General features: G+C 43.2%; 1 protein-coding gene across 11 annotated transcripts in view; it reads right to left on the reverse strand.

Moving 5' to 3' along the window:
- RORA (RAR related orphan receptor A) overlaps window positions 1-23,647 on the reverse strand; it is a 432,323-nt gene that overhangs the window by 57,685 nt on the left and 350,991 nt on the right. The window contains exon 1 of one of the 11 annotated variants that reach the window (XM_080608112.1): window positions 16,223-16,510. The exons of 9 other annotated variants lie outside the window; for them this stretch is intronic. In XM_080608112.1, coding sequence (XP_080464238.1) covers window positions 16,223-16,253 — 31 coding nt within the window. In that variant the 5' untranslated portion in view covers window positions 16,254-16,510. One more of the 11 variants, XM_080608111.1, reaches the window with a different exon arrangement.

Genomic DNA, 23,647 nt, shown 5'->3' on the forward strand with positions numbered 1-23,647 from the left:
GAGGCCCAACAGCCTTTTAACAAAACAATTCTGTTGCCATTTTTACATGGGCTTAGTTGATGCCTTTCTCCCTTTTTTTTTTTTAATGAGCTAAATATAATTAATGACTTCAAAACAGAATTAGTTCAACAGCATTTGGCTGAAAGCATTTATTTGTATGAATCCAGTTATAAATCATAACTCAAAGGCATATTGTAAAGAACTTCACTGAACATTTGAACAGCAGCCTTCTATATAAAAGTGGTATTAAAGCTTAGACATTAGTCCAGTCAACACAAATTCTGATTTTAACAGGCTTGGATAAACATATAAATTTTGGCTCAGCTAGTGAGCTTCAGCTGTCAGTACTCTGAAATAGATACAAGCTTTAAGAAACCTTTAATTCAAAAGCCCATTATTGTACCAACTGGAATAGAAATACTTGAGTATCAAAGAGGAGTTCTTTCCTCCTTTCATGGTATTACTTCTGTAAGACACCAATTGATCTACAGCCCTTGAAAGAAAGCTTCTCTCTTCCCTCTCCTGAACAAAAGTCAGTGCAGGTTTTTATCCATCACAGTGTAAAAGCATCAAAAATGCCTTCTGCATCAACTTAAAACAAGGAGAAAAAACTGCAAACCACAAAGTTATTAAATGACATGTCAATTTATTTTGTCTGACAGATTCACTGCAGGAAAAAAATGTTTTAATTAAAAAAATACATGAAGATTCGTTTAGAGCACGTAGTAAGAACAAATGAGGAAGAAGAAAAGCAAGAATTTATCTGGATAGTACTGCTGGTGTTATTCTGAGGTGCTGTTTGGCTTCATCAACAAAACAAGGATAGCTCACTGAATCCAGCAAGTGAAACACTACCCTAACCTAAACTCCAAAGTGCTATGCCCCCTTTTCCTGGTAAGGAGCTGCTGTTCTCCAACAGCAACTTTGGGAAGGAGGTGCAATAGCTGTGCTTTACACAGGGAACAGGTGGGTAAAGGTAAAATCTGCCCCACAGCAGAGAAAGCCTGAGCTCAGAAGAACTGTGGGCAGACAGCTATTACAGGTGTAACTTCTGCCAGATCTAAGTGCTTTACCAGCTTAATATCAGATCATTTGGAAAGGACTTGAAAGACATAACTGTGACTGCTACAGGCTGTTCGGGGATCTGAAGAGCACTGAGATTTCTCCCACTGGTTTGGGGTAGATGCCAGCCTGCTCCGGTCCTAACAGCTTCCAACACAAAGCCTGTTTAGGCTTTGCAGAGGGTAGGGCGAAATTTTGCCAATAAATGAACAGAGCACAGCTGCCTGGCTCGGCCCCATTTCAGATGACGGCAGGACAGCCGTCCAAACACCACACTGGATACTTACCTTCTGAACTGAAGATTATTTTTCTCATCTGGGACTATTTATGCAATGCCTTAAGATTTAATACATTGCCAGACTTACTGTTGGTTACTTAATAACTAATAACATCCACAATGTTTAGCAGTGTCTGATAAATTGTGTAACCAACTTAATTTACCCTCTCTGACATTAAAAACAGTTATTGTTAATGAACAATGCCTAAAAATATTTAGGTGGGTTGTTTAATTCAACTGAACAATGTACTTGGAACTACTGTGATGGAATTAGCACACAGGGAAACCAATACATGCTTATTTAAATTCCTTCTCTGCTACACCTATTTTCTCGTTAATCATACAGCCCTTCCATTTCTCACTGGCTATAGTTACTCTACAGCGTCACCCCTGAAAAATAACACAGTATCTACACTTTTTTTTTTTTTTTAATGGCAAAATTTTTTATTCTTCCAGGCCAAGCTAAATCTTCTTTGATCAGGTTGTTCAAATGGCTGAGCTCAGCATGGAAAGAATATCATTTCAAATAGTAGCAATAAGCACAGCTTCACTGAGAGACCTGATTTCTTTACTGGCCCATATTAAAAGGAGGAATATTTCTGCAACGTTATCAGAAAGGTCCTTACAGAAGAAGCTCAGCCAGCCTGCATTCAGTGACAAGAATGACCTGCGTGTTTGATGCATACAAGGAGCTCCACTAATGTGAAGAGAAATACAAACAGGATCTGCCACACCACCCTTGCAGCAGCTTGCTACGCGTCAAGATGAAGGATAACTTCTTCCTTTGGACAGACTTCGGTACAACAACCAAGTCTTGACAAGAAAGGTAAACACCTAATAGTGTGTAGGCTTGGAATAATTTTTCCAATTCTACTAACATGAGATATGAATGAGTTCAAAATTCTAGGGACTTGACATTATTTTTGGAAAAAAAACAAAACACAGTAGATATTTAAAACTAAACAAGTCTCAAGATTACATGCTACTGACATTGTTTACAATGGGATTAATTACTTATGGGAAGAAACTATCCCACTGTATATCTGCCTAAATTTTTGAAAAACAAGTAAAGGAAAGAAAAAATTAACATCTTGTTTGCAAAGCACCAGATTAGCAGTAAGCAAATTGGGTTTTGTCTCCTTGGATAAATCTCTTAGATAGCTGAACTAAAGCAGCCCTTTGTGAAAAAGGCATTTTACTGAGATGTTTGCAGACTCGGAACATTTTCCAAAGTGATAAGCATTTTGGGATCCAGCTTAATACAAATTTGAAAGCATCTTCTGAAGACTGGAATTAATTATAATTATTCTCCCACATTATATTTGGTGATTATATTTGAAATCATGCTATGTAACTTCAATTATGAAGGTGCTTTTACACTAGAAGTAGATAAGAGTCCTCAAAAACTGTAAAACTTCCACCAATGAAAATACGCTTGGCTAACAAAAACTTGCTCAAATGTAAAAATAACGCCTTTAGAAATAAAGCACAGCAGTGCTCTTCATATGAGATACATAGGTTTATGCCAGCTTTAGACATGTCCCTAGAGCTTTACGTTTAGCCTCCGAGGAAACAACCTGGCCACCTGTGCATACTGACCATTTTGAATATTCATCTACGTGTAGAGATCCCATCCATTGCCGATACAAAATCTGAACTTAGAATAGTTACCAAATCTCTAATAGCATGGCAACAATCCAACAAAAGAAGTTAAGTAACATAATCCTACACCTTTTTTTTTTTTTTTTGCCAACACTTGCCTAAGAAATATTTCAGCTCAATCCAAAAAAAGAAAAAAAAGTATTCAAGGATTTCATTTTGGGATTTTGACTTCGTTGTTGGCAACTCTCCCTGTGTACAAGCTCTCTGAAATAACAAGCTATTAACTTGACAGTTCATGTATTTTAAAGGTGGGAAAGACAGTCTCTAAAGATTTATTTATTTTTTTAATTCAAAAGTAAGTTCTTTTAAAAGTTCCTCCAATTCGGCACATAAATTGAATTCATTTGATTAGCCTTTCTACAATGTAAAGCTCTTGACTCTTCCAAACATACTCCATGCCAGCTAGCAGGTCAGGACTTGACAAAACTGAACGAAGAAACCTCCACCTTCTTATAACAGCACAGTACAAACACATCTGCTGTTAATTCTTTATCATAGGGTACACAAAATCATCACATTTACTTGAGAGTAATGGTTACTGTTTACAAACAATTTTTACAGTTCCTCAGCAAAGGCTCGATTTCAGAGTGTGGAGCACCTTCAGCTCTCCCCAATGCCCTTGTGTGCAGAAATGATCAGTGCTATTAGAAGTGCTCAAGCACCTTGTGGGGCTCAAGTAAAGCCACTTAGCCGGTAAAGCTCTTCAAATATGGCTCATTTCTCCCTATCAACAGAGTGAGGCAACAGAGAGAGAAACAGGCCTCCCTAAATATACTTAGGATATATTTTTTCTCAAAACAGAAAAATAGGACCTTGTTTTTCCATACAACACCTCTCAAATCACAAAGAATTAACTTTTCTGAAATCAGGGAGGCTCGTGGCACTATTTTCTTCTTCCTTCCTGGCCACTGCTACTTGTCGCTGTGTGCATACTCTCCCAGGGTGGAAGCCTTTAGTCGGGCAACAGTCATGCAGTCAATGGGGGGACAGCAAAGAATTTGATACAAGGTTTTGAACATGTTTACAGAAGAGTAATTCGCCTATGTATCATCAAATCCACACTGGTCTCTACATATGCAGCCACTGCAGCTCCTCTCTACGATAGTGTTATAGAAGACGCTGACTTTTCCAAAGGGAATATTACAGGCTACCTGCAATTTCTTCATGGTCTCAAAGCAAACAAGACAAACAGTGGTACAAATCAATAATCCATTTCATATTTCACATGGCAACTTGCTTGTTAAAAATAATATTTAAATTACTGTATTAACAAAAGGAACATTTTAAGAACACTTAACCTAATGCTGATTAAAAAATATAAGAATATGTATGTTTGGTCCATGGACTGATCATAACATCAAATAACATCAATCCAAAGGCACTAGGGAATACTGTGAATGGTAATATCAAACTTGTTTACAACGGTTTCATTAGCAAAAGGAAGTGCTAATCATAAGCACGAGCCTTCCCAGCTCCCTTTTTCATGGCCTTATGGAGAACTTTTTGTCCTTCCAAAAAATGCAAATGCAGGTTTCTCTTGAGGTGCCCGAATTGTTCTTTTCAAGCCTTGATGTCTTTACACAATTCCCAGCAGTTCTTAGCCTCTTACATTCTGACTTCTGTTTACTGATGCACTACTTCACTTAGTGTAGTAGCACATCAATTAATTATACAGGAGTATGCCTAATCAGGTTTCCCTAGGGTTTTTAACAGAAACCCTTTGTATTTCCTAATGATTCCCTGAGATTGTATTATTAGTTCTGCAATAAAAGAAATCAGAGTCTGCTGACAACACTATTTCCATAAAAGATGAAATTGGTATTAAAATTGTTGATCCAAGCAAACTTGAACTTCAGAGAATTCAGATTTAGTCTGGATTTCATGATTAACATTTTTACACCACATAAGCAGTCAGCACATATAGACAAGAAACGCAAATGAAAAAGAAAGGCTGGAGCTGAAGAACTGACGTGACCTACTTTTCACTGTAGTATTAAAACATGCATTCAGATTCATCGCAAAACCTCCGCTAACTTTAACATGATACTACCACAATTGGTCAGCGATGGTCAAACCATCTTCTGTGATGAATTTCTCAGGCCCTGCCTTGCTCGGACATGGTGGGTGTGCTCTAGATGGCCAGTATTTCTTTTCTTTGTTCTAAGGCAGAAAATCACAAACTTTCACCTTGATTTAAGGGAGAGTTCAGGTATTAGTTTTTTAATACACTAGCTATGAAAAGCCTGAATCCACAAATCCACATCTGTCTTCCATGTTGCAGAACTTCAGAAAAGATTAAAACAACAACAACAAAAAAAAACATTTTGTGTGGACTTCCACTGTGTAGAAGCTGGTCGTGTTTTTGGCTAAATCATGTCTTGTATTAGGAAGAGTCTTAACTAGAAATACAGGTAGATGGCTGCCTTAACATAAAACTATTATTCTTAAAGAATCACAGAGGAGTTGATGTTGGAAGACACCTTTGGAGGCTGCTTGGTGTGGCCCCTGCCAAAGCAGGGTCAACTACAGCTCAAGGTTGTGAACAGTTGAGGCTTGAATACCCCCAAGGATGGAGACTCTACAACCTCTTAGGGCAGCACAATCCAGTATCTGACCACCGATACAATAATATGAAGAATAATTCCAGAAGCAGACATTTATACAACTTTTTAACAACATTTATACAACTTTTGCCCATCTTCCCCCAACCAATGAGACCGTGGTGTTGTAAGCATAGTGCCAATCTGTCAACCACGTTTATACACTTGAGTCACACCACACACAGAAACTGCATGGCTGACATCACGTAAGCTCAGACGCTCATACGAAGTATGTTGGCAAGACTGGACTCTGAAAGACTGCTTTTAATTCTCCATCTTACCTAGTCCCCAAATCAGAAATGAAGATGTGCCAGAGATAATTTCCACATTATGAAAGCAGCTCTCTCTAGCATTCCACGGGGACCTGTCTGCAAGGCTGAACTGTATCTCTACACAGTTCCTTTTGTCCTGTATTTGCCCTTTGATGTACAAGCCTGCCACAAACTAAGCAGTGATCTCTTTGATGTTGAACTTTTATACTTTATTGTAACTAGCATGCTTACAAGAGCAGCTGCCAGTCATTTTCCCTTCTAAACATTCAAATTTCATGAGGCGCTTACTTTATGAGTCAGATTTCTCAGTAACTCATTTTCAGAATTTCCACAATAACTGCGCTACTCTTTTGGAACGGTAACTTCATTGAAAACCAAAATCCAATCATGTTTTTCAAGTATTAAAAATTAATGCAAGCAGGAGCTAATATATCTGAATGCATTTAACAAAATGTAATTAACTACTCAAGTATGCATTTACTCACTCACTTTTAGACAATTCAGGTCTGAGCTAGAGCCATGTTCAGCCAGTAAAAAGCACCAATAGCAGTTTATTAGGATCTCATCAAACACCTAATGCCAACTGACACTGGAGTTGTGTGCTTCACCACTTCTTAACAAGTGTATCAACATTTTTACATAGCCAGTTTTCATGGTTTTTCTTCCTCAGAATCTTCTCGTTCAGGCTCTACTCAGTCATCATAACAACGTTCATACTGCAGAGAGCAGACACTAAATTTTAGACCTGACAATACCAAGGCAGATTAATTTACAAAGCTAGTGACTTCTCTTACAAAACTCTAATCAATGTAGGCAGAAATAACATGCTATAAAGTGCAAGTTTACCACCAGTACACGCTAGACCTGTCCCTGTGAGACATACAAGAGTTTCCATCCCAAAGCTCTTTTGTGAGGGCTTTTAAGTCAACCATAACAACAGAAATCCTTTAGAGTGAGATTTTGCCATTCAAAAGGTCTCTGCTTTAGAGTGACCTTTACGTTTGGCTATTTTTCACTTCTGCAAGTATGAACAGTGTGGTTGGGAGGGCAAATATCAGAAGAAAATTAGAGTATTTTGGGACAGTGACAGTAAGGAGGGGAAGTTTCCCCCATACTGAGCTCTATGTTTCCACCACTAAACCAGTACTACTTCTGTGGCCAGTGTTCTGGCCACAGAAATGCACTACTCCACACACTTTAATCTCCAGTTAAAAATGTAAAGTGAAGAAACATTTTTAGTGTGAGAGGAAAAAGGATTATACAAAGGAAGGTTTGTCACAGATAGTGATTCCCAGTATCCCAAACTACCTCGCAGCAAAGGAACAGAAGAACCGGCATGCTCAGAGCTGGACGTGCTCAAAGGAAGCAGCGCCCCAGCAGGAGCTATGCCGGGCAGCCAGGTGCTGCGCTTCACCTTTCTGACCGGGAGCTGCCAGCTTCTTCTGACAGATACCTGCAGGTTTTCAGGAAATGGGGTTAAATAGAGCCAACCTTAGGAAGACTGGAAACATCACATTCTCAGGGCCGTTTCAGGTCCAGGCAAAAGGTAAGCTCTCAGCACTCACCCAGACTCGACCAACGTGCAGCAAGACAGCTCACAAAGAAAAACAACAGTGAAATACTGCTCATGTTACTGAGAGGCTGCACCTAAGTTTCCAACAGTGCATCCCGTGCATGAGACAGGAGATAAGAAGACAGGAAAACAAATCCCTGCCTTCAACTCCTGCCGCTGCGCCCCATCCCCACGCCTGCCCAGGGCGCCCTCCGGCGCTGCTGCTCTGGCTGCGGAGCGCTGGGAGGGAGAACGCGCCGCGCCCGCTTCCTCAGCCATCCAGAAGGCGCCTATGTATATGAGGTTTCTCAAATGAAAGATCTATGGCTCTTTAATTAACCTGTCTGTTTTTTTATTATCTGTTGATACAAGAATCTATCCAGCAGTCATAAACATCCTGATGCACTCATATTTTAAGCAAATGCTTCTTTTAATTCAATAATGTACCCACAGTACAAGAAAAACTCTACCCAAAGCCTAATACAATACATCTCTGTCAATCCCACAATTGCAGGGAGTGTCCCTCCGAAGGAAAACAACGCTGAGCATAAGCTCAGCTTCTGCAGCTGATCACCAGCAGTTTGCCCCTCTCGTGTGGCGGAGCGTAATGCGCTGCTGCAGCGAGGTTCCAAAACACACCTCCGAAGCGCTAGGGCACCCCGGCCCCAGATACTAGGCCTCGTACCAAAGAGTAGCTCTGCTGACATTTATGCTCACCAAAATTTCTTAGTAATACAGCACCCAACACACAGATGTTTCTGAAGTAAACTAGAAGGACCTAGTCCAACAAGGGAAAAATAGTGGAAATCTATGATAAACAGTTTTGCGCAGTGCAGAAGATGGATTTATTAATTCCCAAATTGAGCTTGAAGCAATCACTACAAATTAACTAGAAAATGTGTTTTCCCACAATAACCACTCTGCCAAATCAAACACTGACAAAGATGAGCTAATTAATTTAGCTGAATGGAAAAGCACACCCATTGTGAGTAACATTACAGTTGATATAGGAAGTGAGCAGCTACTGCTGCTCCTTTCAACTAGTAGAGCAATTCATAGCATTCAAATGCAAGTCACAAGTAAAGGATGCAAATGTACAAATGCACAGAGAGGAAGCTCCAAATATTCTGATGACAAGGGAGTGCTTTTCCCGGGCTGTCTATGCTCTACGCGCACTACCAGCTTCAGGCAAAGAACACCTGGGGCTTAGAATTTACCATTCTTTTGGGATGAGAGGAAGATAAATGATCCTTCAAATCACGACCCCTGGTAGGCACAGGGCTGGGCATAGGAGGCTGGGCAAAAGAGTGCTCCTCTCCTCAGAATTAAGGAACAGGTAAACATCATCTCACAGAAGTTTTAGGAGTTGATACTGTGTGCTATGCCACAGTTAACTGGGCCTAAGACCACTGATGTTAAGTCTCACAGATGTTAACTAATGCCACATGCAATGAGAACTCGATTTCTAATTGGATCATGCAAATTGTACTGGGTCTTAAACAGAAAATGATTCTTGGGTGAAGAGAGAAAATTGCTGAGTTAATCCTGACTCTCCCAGTGCTTTGGAGAAAGAGATGGAAATTCAGTATTGCAAACACTCTTTCGAACTGTAGTGGAGAGACTGAAAACCTGAGGGCCTGCATACCATCCTATTACCACTGTCCTGTTTAATCTGTCCAGAAATTAGCATTTAGAACTAAGACAATTCTGTCCAAAATGGAAGTCAGAAGCCATGGCTGTACTGCATCCTTCCATGGGCTTCTGCCGCTTGCAGTTTACAAAGCAACAGCAAGAATAACAAACTCTATACTGGTTTAAGAGTACTAAACAAACAGCATATTGTAGAAGAAAGAAAGTGCAAATAGAGGGACCTTTTCCTGATTTTTTTTAGTCCACAGTACAGAAAGTATTCTCTAGTATGTTCTAGGTGTGAGCAAAGGTGGCAAGAGGCCCAAACACACCCTGCCCTCCCCTGCTGTGCACGCTCTGTAGGGCGAGGTGCCTGCAACACCTCTGGCGAGCACCACCTGGAGCCAGTGAAAGGCAATCCTGGCATGCAGGAATACAGCCAGCAGTATGCCGTCAACCAGGCAAAACTCCAGGTTGTGGTCACTTTAGTTTGAAAGAACACTCTCTGAGAAACCCTTTGTAACAACTGAACATCTATCTATGTAAAAATTCAACATCGCTTTCATCTCCCCCCCATTGCAGAATGATCAACTTCTTCCAAAATGCGCAAATAAAGAGCCATCCAGTTGGTTGTATGAAGCACCTTGTACCAGGATTCAATGGCAATAAATACCATGGCATTTCAAAGAACACAAATATTACACAATAATTACATGGCTGATACCCTGTAAGTATGCTGACTATTCTATTTGCATTGTTCAGAAGTGAAGAGGTTAGCCGTATTTACATTCAAGTAGCTTTAATTAACCTTAGAGATAAATGCTCTTAAAATGAAAGCCGGGATGATTATACCTCTCAACACTGATTTTAGCCTAGATGGCTACATATGCAGCATGACAAAAGGCCCAAAGGCTGGATCCATGAAAACAGGAGAGCCACAAGCTACGGGTCCTGCATCGCTCTCCACCATGAAGGAAAAGAAACAAAAAGCTGCGGCGAAATCAAGACATCACTGAAGTCAACTGTGTAAGTGCTGTGGAGCCAGGCTGTATGTCAAAGGGTGTCAGCTGTGGGTGCTGCTGACCACTGCAAGTTGACACCAAAACGAAATGCACCCAGCTGCACTTACGGACAGCAGAGAATAAATGGGCTACGTTTGATGGTGAGGACAGCAGGCTAACCCACCCCCCTCCAGCACCGCTGTGGAGCCCTCCAACTTCTTGGGGGTACCCTTGCACTTGTGACTCTGATGGTTAGTGCTCTCACATCGGGCTGCAGCCCAGGAGAAAAAAGAACATCGGCTGCCTCAGAGACTGCAACTCCACAGCTAACAACCAAGTTCCAGCTTTGTGCTTTTAAGTTGAGAGTACACATGCATAAAGCGAGGGGAGCAGGATGTACCACAGATTCTCTGCCATTTACTAAAACCAGGCTCAGATTTTCTGGGATATCCCCTTGCTCCTTCCCGTCAGCATGAGGGCTTTGGCTTCCCATGCCACCAAGAAGGAAAAGGGAAGCAAATGCTGACTGCTCCATGAAAACAGGAGCCTGTCTGGGAACCTGTGCAGACAACCTCAGTGCAGAGCACGGGTACTGCAAGGGGCTTGTTGCAGTGCACTGGCTTGTGCAAAGCCTGCCAGCTGTCAGTGGGCTCAGGACTGCAGCTCCCCCGCGCTCGGAAGAGGGGAGCACTGTGACACCCCATGAGTCACCGCCGTCCTGAGTCATTCCCTGGTGTTCTCAACATAAGGCGCAGCCAACTGGGGAGCAGCCTGAAACTGCACCCAGCGTGCCAACCTGTACTTTGTAGAACTTCTTCGCCTAAATGCCTCTAGCGAGAAAACTGGAAGAAAAAAAAAACACAGGGCAAACTAAAGACTTGATTAATCACGGGCAAATCTCCCTTTAAAACAGCATGCAGCATAAGCAGCATTCATCTGCCAGGTCCCCTAACAAGGCTTTCTGTTTACGTTTTTCAGTCTGTGTATCTTTTTCACCTAATGAGCAAAGAGCTCTGCACCATATAGTCACCTTTTTCTCATAACACAGATGTTCTGGAGAACAGAATCCTCCCCTTCCCTATTTACTATTTATTGCAAAACCAAGGAAAACTGATCTTCAAAAAAGAACAAGAGGCAAAGAAGAGAGTTTCTGCACCATTACTTATGTGCGTATCCCTTAGATATCAGTCATCAAGGAAAAGACAACTCATGAAAGGAGAGAACTACCGGATGTTTGATCTTAGGAGTTATCAGCTGTAACTGCAAATTACTGCTTACAGATAAATACAAGAAAGGTGAATATTTATTTTTTTCCTCTCATTACAAATGAAAAAAGAGTAACATATGCTAAAACCTATCAAGCCTGACTAGTCTTGTAATGACTTTACTAATTTTTGTTATATGCAGTTATTTTGCACACTACATCAACTTATCTCGTGGGAATGTGTAAAAAAAACACACTGCATCTCCACTTCCTTTAATGCTAGATAGAGAATTGCAAAGTCAGACAAAGTTGCATGTACCTACTCATGAGAGACACAAAGGTTTGACAGTTTTGATTTAGCAACGTATAGCTTAGAAACAAATATACCAATTTAGAGTTCTCTTGTGTAGTGAAGATGAAATACTTGCAACCCTGCCAGTAATTAGTACATGATAGTTATTGTTTCTACAGTGTACTGTAGGCAAGAGAAGCAAGAAGGAAGATTTAAAAACCCCTAAGGTTAAAATTTGGTGCTACATAGGCCTCAAAAACCCCTGAACACACAAGAATCTCTACAATGGGGAATAAGAAAAGAACACCATCTTTTTCATGGATGTCGGTGAAGTACTTGATATAAAGAGGACTCAGTTCTTGGCTGGGGTCTCCAGACACTTTTCCCCGAGCAAATAAATGCCAATACACACATTCACCTCCGGAAGGCAGAGCCAAGCTACACGGCTGCAGGCCATCACTCTGTCTGGCACGCTGAACCCGCCGCCACCTCCCCCCCGGCCAAACGGGGGCGAGGTTTGGTGTTCGTGCAGAACCCGCACCCCAAATGGCCGTTCAGTGATTCCTGCCTATCTACCTGTAAAGCCTCACCCCTTCAGGATTTTTTTTTTTAAAGGTACATTAGTCTTCACATGGTGTCTGCAGGTCACTGCGGCTTTGTCCTATTTATTCAGAACTGGCCTGGAAAAATTATTTGTGAGATCGTATTGCCAGCCAGGAGGAACAGGCTCACTGTTTCAGCTAGGCAAGAGCTGTACAGAAATCTGAAGTTTGATCTAGTGAGGTGTTCAGCACCCACAGCTATCGCTGACTTAAACAGGACATACAGATTCTCCATACTTGAAAGAATGTCCCCAACCGAGACTTGTACAGAGCATGCAACTAACCTTTGATTATTACAGAGTGAGACATAAAGACAGATTTCCTCTTTTTACTTGCAAATCTTGAGACTTTCAAAGGGCCTGAAACGTAGATTTCAGCAATAAACCTCAAACCAATCACATCCTGTGAATGTGCCGCAATGAATGTCTTAGGTACAAGTCAGTCATTCAGATCAGCCGTAGTAAATTAAAGCAGCAAGAAAATAGCCTCTCAGCTAGCAATTCCAAAGGCCAGATTTTGTTAATATTTAGTCAACAGAAGTTCTGTACTAGGGTATTTGCTACACTGGATTTAACTCTCAACACTGCCAGAGCAAAGGCAAATTTAAACATGCTTCAATTTGTGAGGCAACTTTCTTTAAACCCCTGTCAAGATATTTTCCCATGCACAGTTGTTTACTGGTGAAAAGCAGAGAGTAATTACAAACGTGCTGATAGGTCAGTGCCAAGAAACATGACAAAAAACATGTCAAAAGGTCAGGCTTGGCAGGCTCAGGAAAGCTCAACCACAGTAAACAGCCCTGCAAACTCCACGGTAGGCCTCGAAGCGAGCTGGCTCTGCAGAGACAGAGCGCGCAGGGTGCTGCGAGTAAAGCTCGCAGCCTTCAGCACTACAGCCCTGCTCATCTGCCAGGAAAAATACAGCAAGATATGAAAGTAATTTGCACTAATAGGGAAAGCCACGCGTTCTATTTCCTTAAATAGGTATTTTTCAATGCCTAAACCCTCTTTCAGAAACAGCATCAGTCAGAAAACTAGTTGTATTTCTGAAGGTTCAAGCACGGACCTGGAAAGGTTAAACAATTCTCCCCACAGCAAGGTAACAACCAATTCTTCTCATGTGGCCCACGAAGCTGCAACAGATTCAACTTCATTGATGCCAACACAGCAAAAGTCAGAATTTAGTAGCTCAGATCACGCATTTCTATCTTAACAGTAAACATACCCTGTAGAAAAAGCATAGAAGATTCATGCCTTAAATCCCAGATTGCCATTTAGAAATGTCCATTTAAAGGACTGTAAAACTATTGCTAGATTTCTTTCTGTACTTTATTGATTCATCACAGTGAACTGAACTGTTGTGGCCTGATGACTGTACAGGCCAAGTACTTCAGCTCTCACCACTCCCAGGCCTGCCTCCCGCCTGTCCCCCTAGAAACTAGGTGCCAAAAACGTGTAAAATACCACAAGTTTCTGACTAACTCTCTCTGTCTTGGGCTCACCTCCAGTTATGTACAGGCACGATAACCTAATCCACTTGTTTTTACTCCAGTGTATTTGCTCACCAATTCATCGCCTTTAGTTCTGTTCTCCTTCAAGTCAGCCTTAAAGCTTCTCCCAGAGAAGACTTGCAGGAATAAGGTCCGTACCAATGAATACGTTAGCAAAATTATCTGATTCCTTTGCAAACTTTCACTGGTCACGCATAGAAATTGCACTCCCCCTTAAAACCATCACCCAGTTAAGTCTGGCCTGCATGTATTTAAACGAACAACACAAGGTTTCCTGAATCCTCTATGCAGACTTGTAATAGTTAGTAAACAATTTTTAAAGGTCCATCAGCCTAAAAATATTTGCTCAAACTTTTTGAACTGTGATGCTTCACCACTGCCTATTTTCTTAGAAACAGAGAGAAAAAAAACACCTTTCCTCTCCGCCTGAAACCAGAAAGTTACATTTCCTATCACGCAGCCTACTTCATCGGCACCTCCAGCCTCCTCACTGGACAACTCTTCGCTTCCCAGCTCTTCGAACACACCAGCCCAGCTGACCAAAATTTTCACTCGTTCAAACCTGCATATAGTCTGGAAACCTGAGTATTTTCTAACATGAAAGCAGGCATGTTTGACAGAACATTATGTTGCAGAAAAAAATTGTGACTCAGAATTCATTTCACATGGTATCCATTCAGGGTACCTCGAAAATAACTGAAGAGGAATGAATACTCTTCTTTTTTACTTAAAAAAAATAAAAAATCCGATTATTCTTCTGCAGACCTGTACTTTACCTACACACCAACCATAAAAGCTTAGAAGACCCAAAAGATGCCATTTCAGCATCAAGAATAAATAAAATATTCAATTCATTCATTCATACATATCTTGTATTTCTCCATTGTGCATTTGAGCTTATATAAAACTGGATTCCCTATCCTTCTAGTCTGTCTCTCAAATAACAATATTGTCAAACTATTATTTCATGGCAGTCAGAGGTCACTTCAAGGCAAACGACAACACATTTCCTTCAGCTGAACTCTATCCAGCAAATTAAGGAAAGGATAAGAAACAAGAAAGTTTTTCAATGCACTAGAAAATTAAGTAGAATGAAATACGAATGAAAATTACCGTAGAGGCGTTTTGTAAAAAGGACAAAGCCCTAAACGACTTCACAATAAAGCTGTTCTGAGTTACACTTGAAAATCCAAAAGATGGGCTCTGACAAGGTTTTACATAAGTATGAAAATTGCTTTACATGAAACTCCCAAAAGAATACAAAAAAATTACTTCAAAGGTGAGTTGCTGAAAATCAGCTTCTTGCTCTTTTACAATACCACCTCATGCCTCTGTCCAAAAGCATACAAAATGATTATACTCTGATTCCCTTTAAAACCGGTGTACTTAAAAAAAATAAAAGTTTATTAGATTACATGGTTCAGGCAGGCTTACGAGGGATATGCTGACAAACTGTGCTGTCTGCATATGTAAAATTCTAAGGGACTGCTAGAACGGCCACGTAGTTCACACTTCAAAAAATACATCTTCTTTTGTTTCGGATGCGAGTATTTGAACCAACCCAATTACAACTTCTTGACAAACACCTGCAGCAGAACTAATGATTAATGAATATAGTACTTTTCTTTTTGTTCACACTGGCTCCCTCTGAGAAGCAAGGGAAGCCCACTAACTGAAAATTACCGTGCTTCAAACGCTGCACCATCGGTGCGCACTGCCTACTGCTCTTGCCAAGTGGAAAAAAAAAAAAAGGAAGCAGGCTCTCAGCGATGCAGGGTTTAACCTTCTTTTTCACGCAAATATTTCACGAAAAGGAGAAACTTTAGGAAAAAAATCTATGCAACCCATGGAAATAATTTAAAAGGAATAGATTGTGAGTTTCGGTCAGGGCATTAAATTCAAACGTCAGCAGCGATGCTCTTTTGAGATTACTGTGGAAGAATACCCCCGCTAAATATGACAATTACTGTTTCAAGATCTTTTTTAAATACAAGTATTACTTTAAAACGCTGCAATGCCAGTCTATACCGTCGGCACGATTTTATTAGGACACAGCAGGGGCTGAGCACACACCGCTACTCTTCGGATTCCTCATCGAAAACTTGCTTCGACTCTCCTCGGTCCGGCATCGCCCCTCGGTAAGGGCTGGGAGCGGAGAGCAGGGAAAGGTGAGGTTTGAGCACACCGCTAAGTAGCCGTCATTTTCCCTTCTGTCGTAAAGCCTTCTAGGGCCGAGCAGCTCTCCCTTCTGACACCGCTTCAGCCCCAGCAGCTCCCCAGGACGCCGCACCGCCTTTCCCCGGGAGCCGGAGGCAGGCTCGGACCGTTCCGCACGGCCGGGCAGGCGGCTCCGCCAGGCGGCTCCGCCAGCTCCCCCTGCCCCGTCCGGCTCCGGGCCGCCGGGCAGAGTCGAGCCGAGCTCTCCCCCTCAGCTGCCCGCCACAGCGCGCAGCGCAGCGGCCCCCGGGCTCATCGCCCCGCCGAGCCCCTTCTCTCCCCGGGGGCTGCGAGGGGGCCGCGACTCGAGCGAGCCCGGGGCCGTGCCGGGGCAGCGCCTACCTTTCATCGCGGCGAGCACAAAACACATCATTTGTCAGGGGCGAAGCGGCGGGGCGCGGAGCGGGGAGAGAGGCGGGCGCGGAGGCGGGCCGGGCCCCGGGCGAGAGCCGCCGCCGCCGCCTCAGCAGCAGCCGCCGCCGGCTGCCAGCGCAGAGCCGCGCCGCGCCGCCATCCCGCGGCCCATATGAGGCTCCATGTGACCGCCGCCGCCAGCCGGCCCCGGCCCCCCGCCTTGTTTACGCCGCTCGCTCCTTCCCCTCCCCTGGCGGCGCCGAGGGGCGGCGCGGGCGGGCGGTCACGGGGCGAGCCGAGCCCAGCCGAGCCGGGCCGAGCCCCGCAGCGCCGCCCCCGCCGCCCGCCCCGCCCGGCGCCGGCCCCGGCCGCGAGCCGCGCGGCAGCGCCCGGGAGCCGCGGGGGGACCGCGGGGGGACCGCGGGGGGACCGCGGGGGGACCGCGGGGGGACCGCGGGGGGACCGCGGGGGGACGGGGCGGTCGCAGCGCCGAGCGGGGCCGCCGGCGGGACGGGGCCCAGCACGACAGCGCTGAAAATCGGCGCGGGCGGGCGCTGAAGCCCTCTCGGAGCCCGGCGCCGTGCCGCTGCTGCAGCCGGGGCTGGCGGCAGGGAGAGACAGCCTGCCCGCCGGGAGCACAGCGCCGGGTGCCCTTCCCCGCCTGAGCCGGGGGAGAGAGCGGCACGACATACCGAAGGAGAGAAAAGCGGCGACGCGGTGTGAGATGCTTAACCGGGGACGGAACGTAACATTTCACAAGAACGAACGGCATGGATAAGCGCCTAAAGAAAAGCAGGGAAAGCAGATAAACGAAAGGCAGGGGAAGCATCTCAGTACGTGAAACAGCCCTATACTTGAAAAGGACCTTTATACGGGGGAGACACTGAAACATTCTCTTAATAAATGACCCACACTATTTCTCTAACGAGCTCCTAATGCAGAACAGTATTATTCAAACATGATTAGAAGCTACCCAGGTGTACTTACATTCATCAGTCTAGCCAGTCAAGTCCCATTACTGCAAGATATTGCGTTAAATCTTCCTGACTTAAAAAATGCCAATAGCTACTCTGGTGCAGTAGGATAAACCTAGCAGGTATCTGGTACAAAGACCTGGGCTTGTCATCCTGCCTTACACGAAGCCAGTTCTATCGAAAGCACTACATGTATGGTGAGATACTGCCCAGAGAAGTTACAGCAGCAGATCTGCTCCCAGATGAGCTTTGCGTTCACAGACATTTATCTGTAGAACATGTTTTAAAGTTGCGAGGCACAGAACAGCAATCATACAGGACATGTGGGACTGAACCACGTCCCCCTGACAGTGCTGCTGGGAGCGGGTCAGGCCCCGGAAAACACTGCTGTTACTGGGGGCAGCTGCTGCAGCTGCTCTGCAATTCCGATGCAGCCAGATACCTTGCACCAGAAAAAAGAATGGTGTCTTAATATATTGTCACGTAAACGCTTCACTTCGACACAGCAAGTAATGGCAGACCTATGGCTTGAAAAATGTCACAGTCCATTAGCGCTAGTTGTCTTGTCAGACATTTAACCTTAAGGTACGCAGCATTACATTATTACTGATGTGTATTTATTTCCAGTCCAACTGAAATGAAACCAGTAATCTGGAATGACATCTGATGTGCTAAACGGCCCCAATAATAAGCAGGCAACACAGATTTTGCATTCCTACAAACGCCTTGCAACGGCTGCTTCACAAAACTGCAGAAGGTTGGTCACCAGACATTTTAAGTGGCAAACACAGCTCTCACACTTTGACGGCTGGAAAACGAGTATTACAGAGAGAGAAGAGCGCACTTAAAATAGTCCCTGATTTGCTATCAACATCCCAACTCGGGCCATCTGCTAGCTGCACTGGGGCTGCACAAACACATCCACTCGCACTTTAGCTTTCTTTGACCTCATTGTGGAAATGCAATTCAAAATGAGTTTCCTCCTAATTTACCAAGCGATGGCGATACAGAAAGCGGCACTGGAGTTTCGGGCCCAAACCGATGACAAGACAGTGGCGATGTAACGGGCCAGTAATAGGTGGCGCAGTGCACAGCTGGCTTGGTGCACAGCTGGCAAGGCCCACAGCTGGCTTGGAGGCACACGGGTGCCGGCGCTGCTTTGCACAGCAGGGTTTCGCCCAAGTTACGCGAACGCTTCCTATTTTCCATGAGCTCGCCCTCCGTTGTGCTTGCTAAGTGGGTGAGCACTAGCGAGCCGCTGCAATACCGCAAGGTTTTGAGGACAGTGGGCAGCTGTCCCTGGGCCAGGCCTGGGGCCACCCGTCCGTCTGCGTAAGGGTGGTGGCAGCTCAGGGAAGCTTATCACATTCTGCGACGGGTCGTCGTGCAGACAGGACAGGGCACGGCCTGATGGCCTAACCACAAGCCTCTGTAACAATGCACGAGAACCAACTGGGTCTAGCAAACTTTGCTACCTGCGAAGGCAAATTAAAAAAAAAAAGAAAAAAGAAACTGTGACACTGCTGAGAGAGGAAGGGGAAGCACCTCTGCTGGTTATTATCACTTGTCATCAGGGAAACAGCACTTAACCGGGCACTCCACGCACGTGGAGGACCAAACCTGAAAAGCTCTCCTCCTCCACCTCTTTTACAAGCTGGCGAGCAAAGGAAGAAACTCACCCTCTGAAATTAACCGACAACCACTCCTAACGACTTGTTCAAAGACATCCCCCAACAGAAGAGATTTGAATGCACCTAATGAAAGAAGGGTGCTTCTGTTGGCACAACTTGCAGCATGAGTGGCAACTACTTCTGCAGCCAGTTTTGCATCCCTGCCCAAGTGAAACTGTATCATTAAGCTTAATTCAGGAGGAGTTTGGAGACCTCCTTATCAGTAAAATTCAACATTTGAATAATAAATACAGGGTGTAACCACCATCTTCCCTCCCTATAGACCAAGGGGGGGGGGGGGGGGGGGAGGGAATGTGCTTGAAAGACGAAAATGTGTCATGTAATAACCCCCCGGCTGGGGGAGGAACCACGCAGGGCTGTTACCAAGCTGAAGCTGTCAAACTGCTCCGAGGTACAACATCCCCTCCCTCACTGCTGGGTTGCTGTCACATGTACAACTGCATGTAAATCCTCTTGCAGAGAAATGACTGCATGCAGCATTTCTCCCAAACGGATGAAAACTTTATTTCCCGGAAAAGACATGTGGCACCAAAACATGTCAACAAATCGGCCAGGGCCTTTATATTTTCAGTTTTAACAGCGAAACAGCTTCTTTGTTCTGTTAAAACCACCTAGAACTAAATTTTGCACATATGTTTTTGCTTTAAAAATGGCTTCAACTGTCAGGATAAATTTATGCAATCATGCCTAGTTTTATTTTTATTTTTTTTTTCTGAACTTTTCGTATGGTTTTAATGAAAGAAGTTCTTTAAAATGTTTAGGAAATCTTGTACTGATTCAAATAGATCCTATGGATATTTGGAAATGTCTAAGTATTTCAAGCACTTGAAACACCTATAAAAATTAGTTTCTCGCCAACATTTTACTAGCTCTTCTGAGGAGTTAAGCTCTGCCAGAAAAAGTAATGACAGCTACACAATAAATGGATAAAAGCCGGTGATACTGGAAGTGAAGCCTTTCTCCAGTTGCAGCCCAATCACAAGTCCTACCGTCAGGTGAAGCGTGCAGCTCCCAGCTTCTATCAGACGGGTGCAGCTCCAGATGCAAGTTTACAACACACAGCATGTTCCAGGTGTCAGAAATCTGCACTGGTGCCTTTTGGGCTTCTTACAAAACAGTAATTACACCATGAAACCCCGCAGGTGTAGTAGGGTCATGACAGCCCTTTTTACCAAGCACATCTAAAACAAAGTGTAGGAAGACTGTTGCTGTAAGTCATCTTTAAAATATAAAACACAATTCTGTCTGTCCTATTGATACTCACTTTTGAATGGGTTTCTAATTGCTATAAGCAACACACAAAATTACTGCTCCTTAACACATTTCCCCCCTAGATTTAGTGGTATTTTAATCTTCATTTGTTTCTAGCATTCCAAGTAGCACACTATCGAAGATGAATCTAACTGAGGTTGTCCTCATTAAGTTGCCTCTTTTTCATCTATTTAAAACTGCTACTATGCTGACCCTGCAATCATACCATTTTGCTTCAGACAAAATGCCTTCCTAAATTCTTGCTGAGGAGGTATGCTTTTGTGCAGTGTGTGCCTGCAGCTATACGTCTTAATCAAGCCATTTTATAAACTACCCAACAAGTTTCAATTAAGTATGTTGTTATTCACAACTGTTGAACTGGTTGCTGCACTTTGTTAAACAGCTGCTACAGTTCTGCACCTGGTGAAATTAAGCATGAAGTTGACAAAATGTTTTGGGATCCATCTGGAAGAAAGGTAAGTCCAAAGTCACTGTCATGATCAGCTGTATATGCTATTACTGGCAGTAAAAGATTGGAGAAATCTAGTGAACTATATTGTCACCCAATTTCCTCTGACCTTGAAATCCCTTGAAAGGATATCCTATTTGCTGCTTTTCAAAATGCAAGAAAACAGCAGTACACTCTGGAATTAAAGTGATTAGAAAAATGAGATTATGGCCAATCACCTGCCACCCATTGCAAATGGGTCTGTGAAATGATAACAAGATTGGCAAAAAACACATTGAACTGGACTTAGTAACATTTCTGTTTTACCTGAGTACTCTAAAATGGGGTTCCGAAGTGACTAGCATTGCATTTCTGATCACACTGCCACTGCTGAGTCCCTGCGTGATATCAGAAAGATTCTCATCTACATGGTTTTGAGGTTGCCTTAGATCATGTTGTCAAAACTTTCTACATTGTCTTGATATTCATGTAATCAAATAGCAAGAATTATTTGCAAGTTGTTGCGTGTACTCTTTTTCATGCACAATCTTACCTGGCTATTTTTGGCCAGTGTTGCTTGCCAAAAGCTGGAGCTATGTATTTATTGTATGTCCCTTCTTGTAGGGAAAAGTCAACGGATGGTATGAAGATGACTGTCAAGATGCCACGTCAAGATGGTGTAGCACAAAGAACAGCAACATTCTGGTTATCCTCAAAAAAGCAATTGTTAGACCCTTGTTTAAGGATCATCATATAATCATTTTTGTCCTAAACAGGCTCTCCAAGGAAGTGCTTTTCCATGTAAACCTGAAGAACATCCTAATAGTATTGGAAAGCTTCTTACTCATCTAAAAAGCCTTTGACCTGTAAACGTTTTACTCAGTTTTACGAGCAACAACTTAGTTTCAAAAAGTATTAGGTCCATTTCCCAAAACATAGTGTGTACAGTCATTTGTGCAATGCTGACGGAGGTGCCCTGTTTTCAGGGCACAAAAAACAAGAAACAGAAAACTAGAACTAACAAGAAGGGTACAAGCCCCCTTGCTTTCCCCGTGAAACGTATGACTGACCTGACTACATGCTTCAGGTCTTCAGCCAGTTACACACCAGGGATAAGTAACAAATTTTTCCTGATGCACTTTGAATGGATGTTGTTCTATTTACTTAATTTTGGGGTTTCTCTTTCTATCCTCTTTTGAATTGTCAAGAATGACCAAGGATGGAGAAAGACTAGTAGTGAGCAGAGCATTTGATGAACTGAGATGGATTTCTGTCTCTGAATCTTCCTCACCCACGTGTCTGGCCAGATGCAGCATCAGGAAGGAACCTAGTGACTTTATCGCCTTTTCCTGATGAATGGTTCAACAGTCAAGAAGATAGGGGCACATATATACATCAGTGGATCTTCTGCCTACCTCTGCATGTGCCTAGGGCATTAACAGCACTCTGGCCTCTTATTTTCCTCTCTGTTTATGGCACACACTCTAACCCCTTCACAAAAAGAATGCTTAAACTGCGTTCGTGATAAGAATAACCAGAGAAATATAACAGTCTACAGACAGCCTCTTCTGCTTGTAAGCTCTAGAAAGTATGTATAAGTCAGAGTTGCCAGAGAACAACGGAAGCAATCTCACTTAAGGAGCTAAGGGGTAAGGATCAGGATGCTTCGAATATTGAATTTGCCTGGTACTCATTTCCGGATTTAACAAAATTGATCTGCACTAACCTGTAAGCACACCAGCGCTGACACTGTTTCAAGTCATGCTCAGTGTCAAAGCTGCCTCCTACACTACAAAAGACCAGCAACCAAATTTTCATTATTTTCAACATATGATTAACAATCTGAGCTTCACTGGAACAAATAAGTTGTCCTGAGCATTCAGAGAACTAATATGGAAATCATTTTTCTTTCATGGAAAAGCAGAAGCATCTGTCCAGTCAAGCAAACTAAACAATGATTCTGCGTTATGAAATACTCTTTTTATAACTATTGACATTTCAGTCAGTAGTGCCACATGTCAATAGCGGTTTTATTGCTCACATTTAAAGAAGAGCTTCCAGGATAGGATTCATCCAAGTTGACACTGTCTGATCAGCAGCATATTTCCTGCTCCTGTGAGCACATACATTATTTATACAGCTTTGCACTGGAGAGTATTTGTGCTAGTATGAGAAAAATTAGAAGATGCAGCATGTTTTCTGTGTCTCGGTACAAAACAGAAGCTTAGAACCACATACACTTTTCTCAGACAATTCAAGTTGATGTCAGGCCTCTCTCCAGAACTAGTTTTCAAGCCACAGCTTGTGTGGGCTTCTAAGCTTGTCTGACTCCCTCTTTTAAGCACAGTATTCAACTAGCAGGTCTTAGGTACCTGTGCACATGGGGTTTTCTCCAGTTCCTCCTCAGGTCAACACTGAGCTCCAGAACATGAACACTGGCAAATCCAGCGTTCCCTCTGATGATGTACTGTAGGATCACTGCTAATTTCTTACATTTCTTACTTCTTAGTATTTTGATGACAGCTGGCAAACTGTTCCCCTCTGCCCCAGTCAGGTGCTATTGTTCTAATGAAACTTAAGATCTACTCCAGCAGCCTTCTCTCCAGATGTCCTCCCCCACAGAACCATTACGTTCTTAACATTATTAAAGAAAATTCATGACTTATGATGCTATTAGTACTGTAAGTGACAGCTGCTTATGGCTTTTAAGGCTTCAGCTTCAAGTATAAACTTCAATGATAACTGTCAAAACTTAACACAGCCTCAGCAATCGCTCTTAAACAAACCAACCACTGCCTATGTACTTAGAGTGACAAATAAACTACACAAATGATGGTACAGATCCTGGGCATGAAATCCACGCAGATAATTCCTTTGCATAATTATGATTATCAGACACGATAAAGAGACACTGTTGAAGGATATTAGTCTTTAGCAGACGCAAAATAAAAAGATGATTCACTCACAAAGGAAGATAATTATTTGAGAGTATTTTTTCTTTTTAAATAATAATCATCAGATTCTGAGAACACCTGCACAGCACAATCTT

Source organism: Anser brachyrhynchus (genome assembly GCF_964034855.1).
Source record: "Anser brachyrhynchus genome assembly, chromosome: 11".
NCBI classification, from domain to species: Eukaryota; Metazoa; Chordata; class Aves; order Anseriformes; family Anatidae; genus Anser; species Anser brachyrhynchus.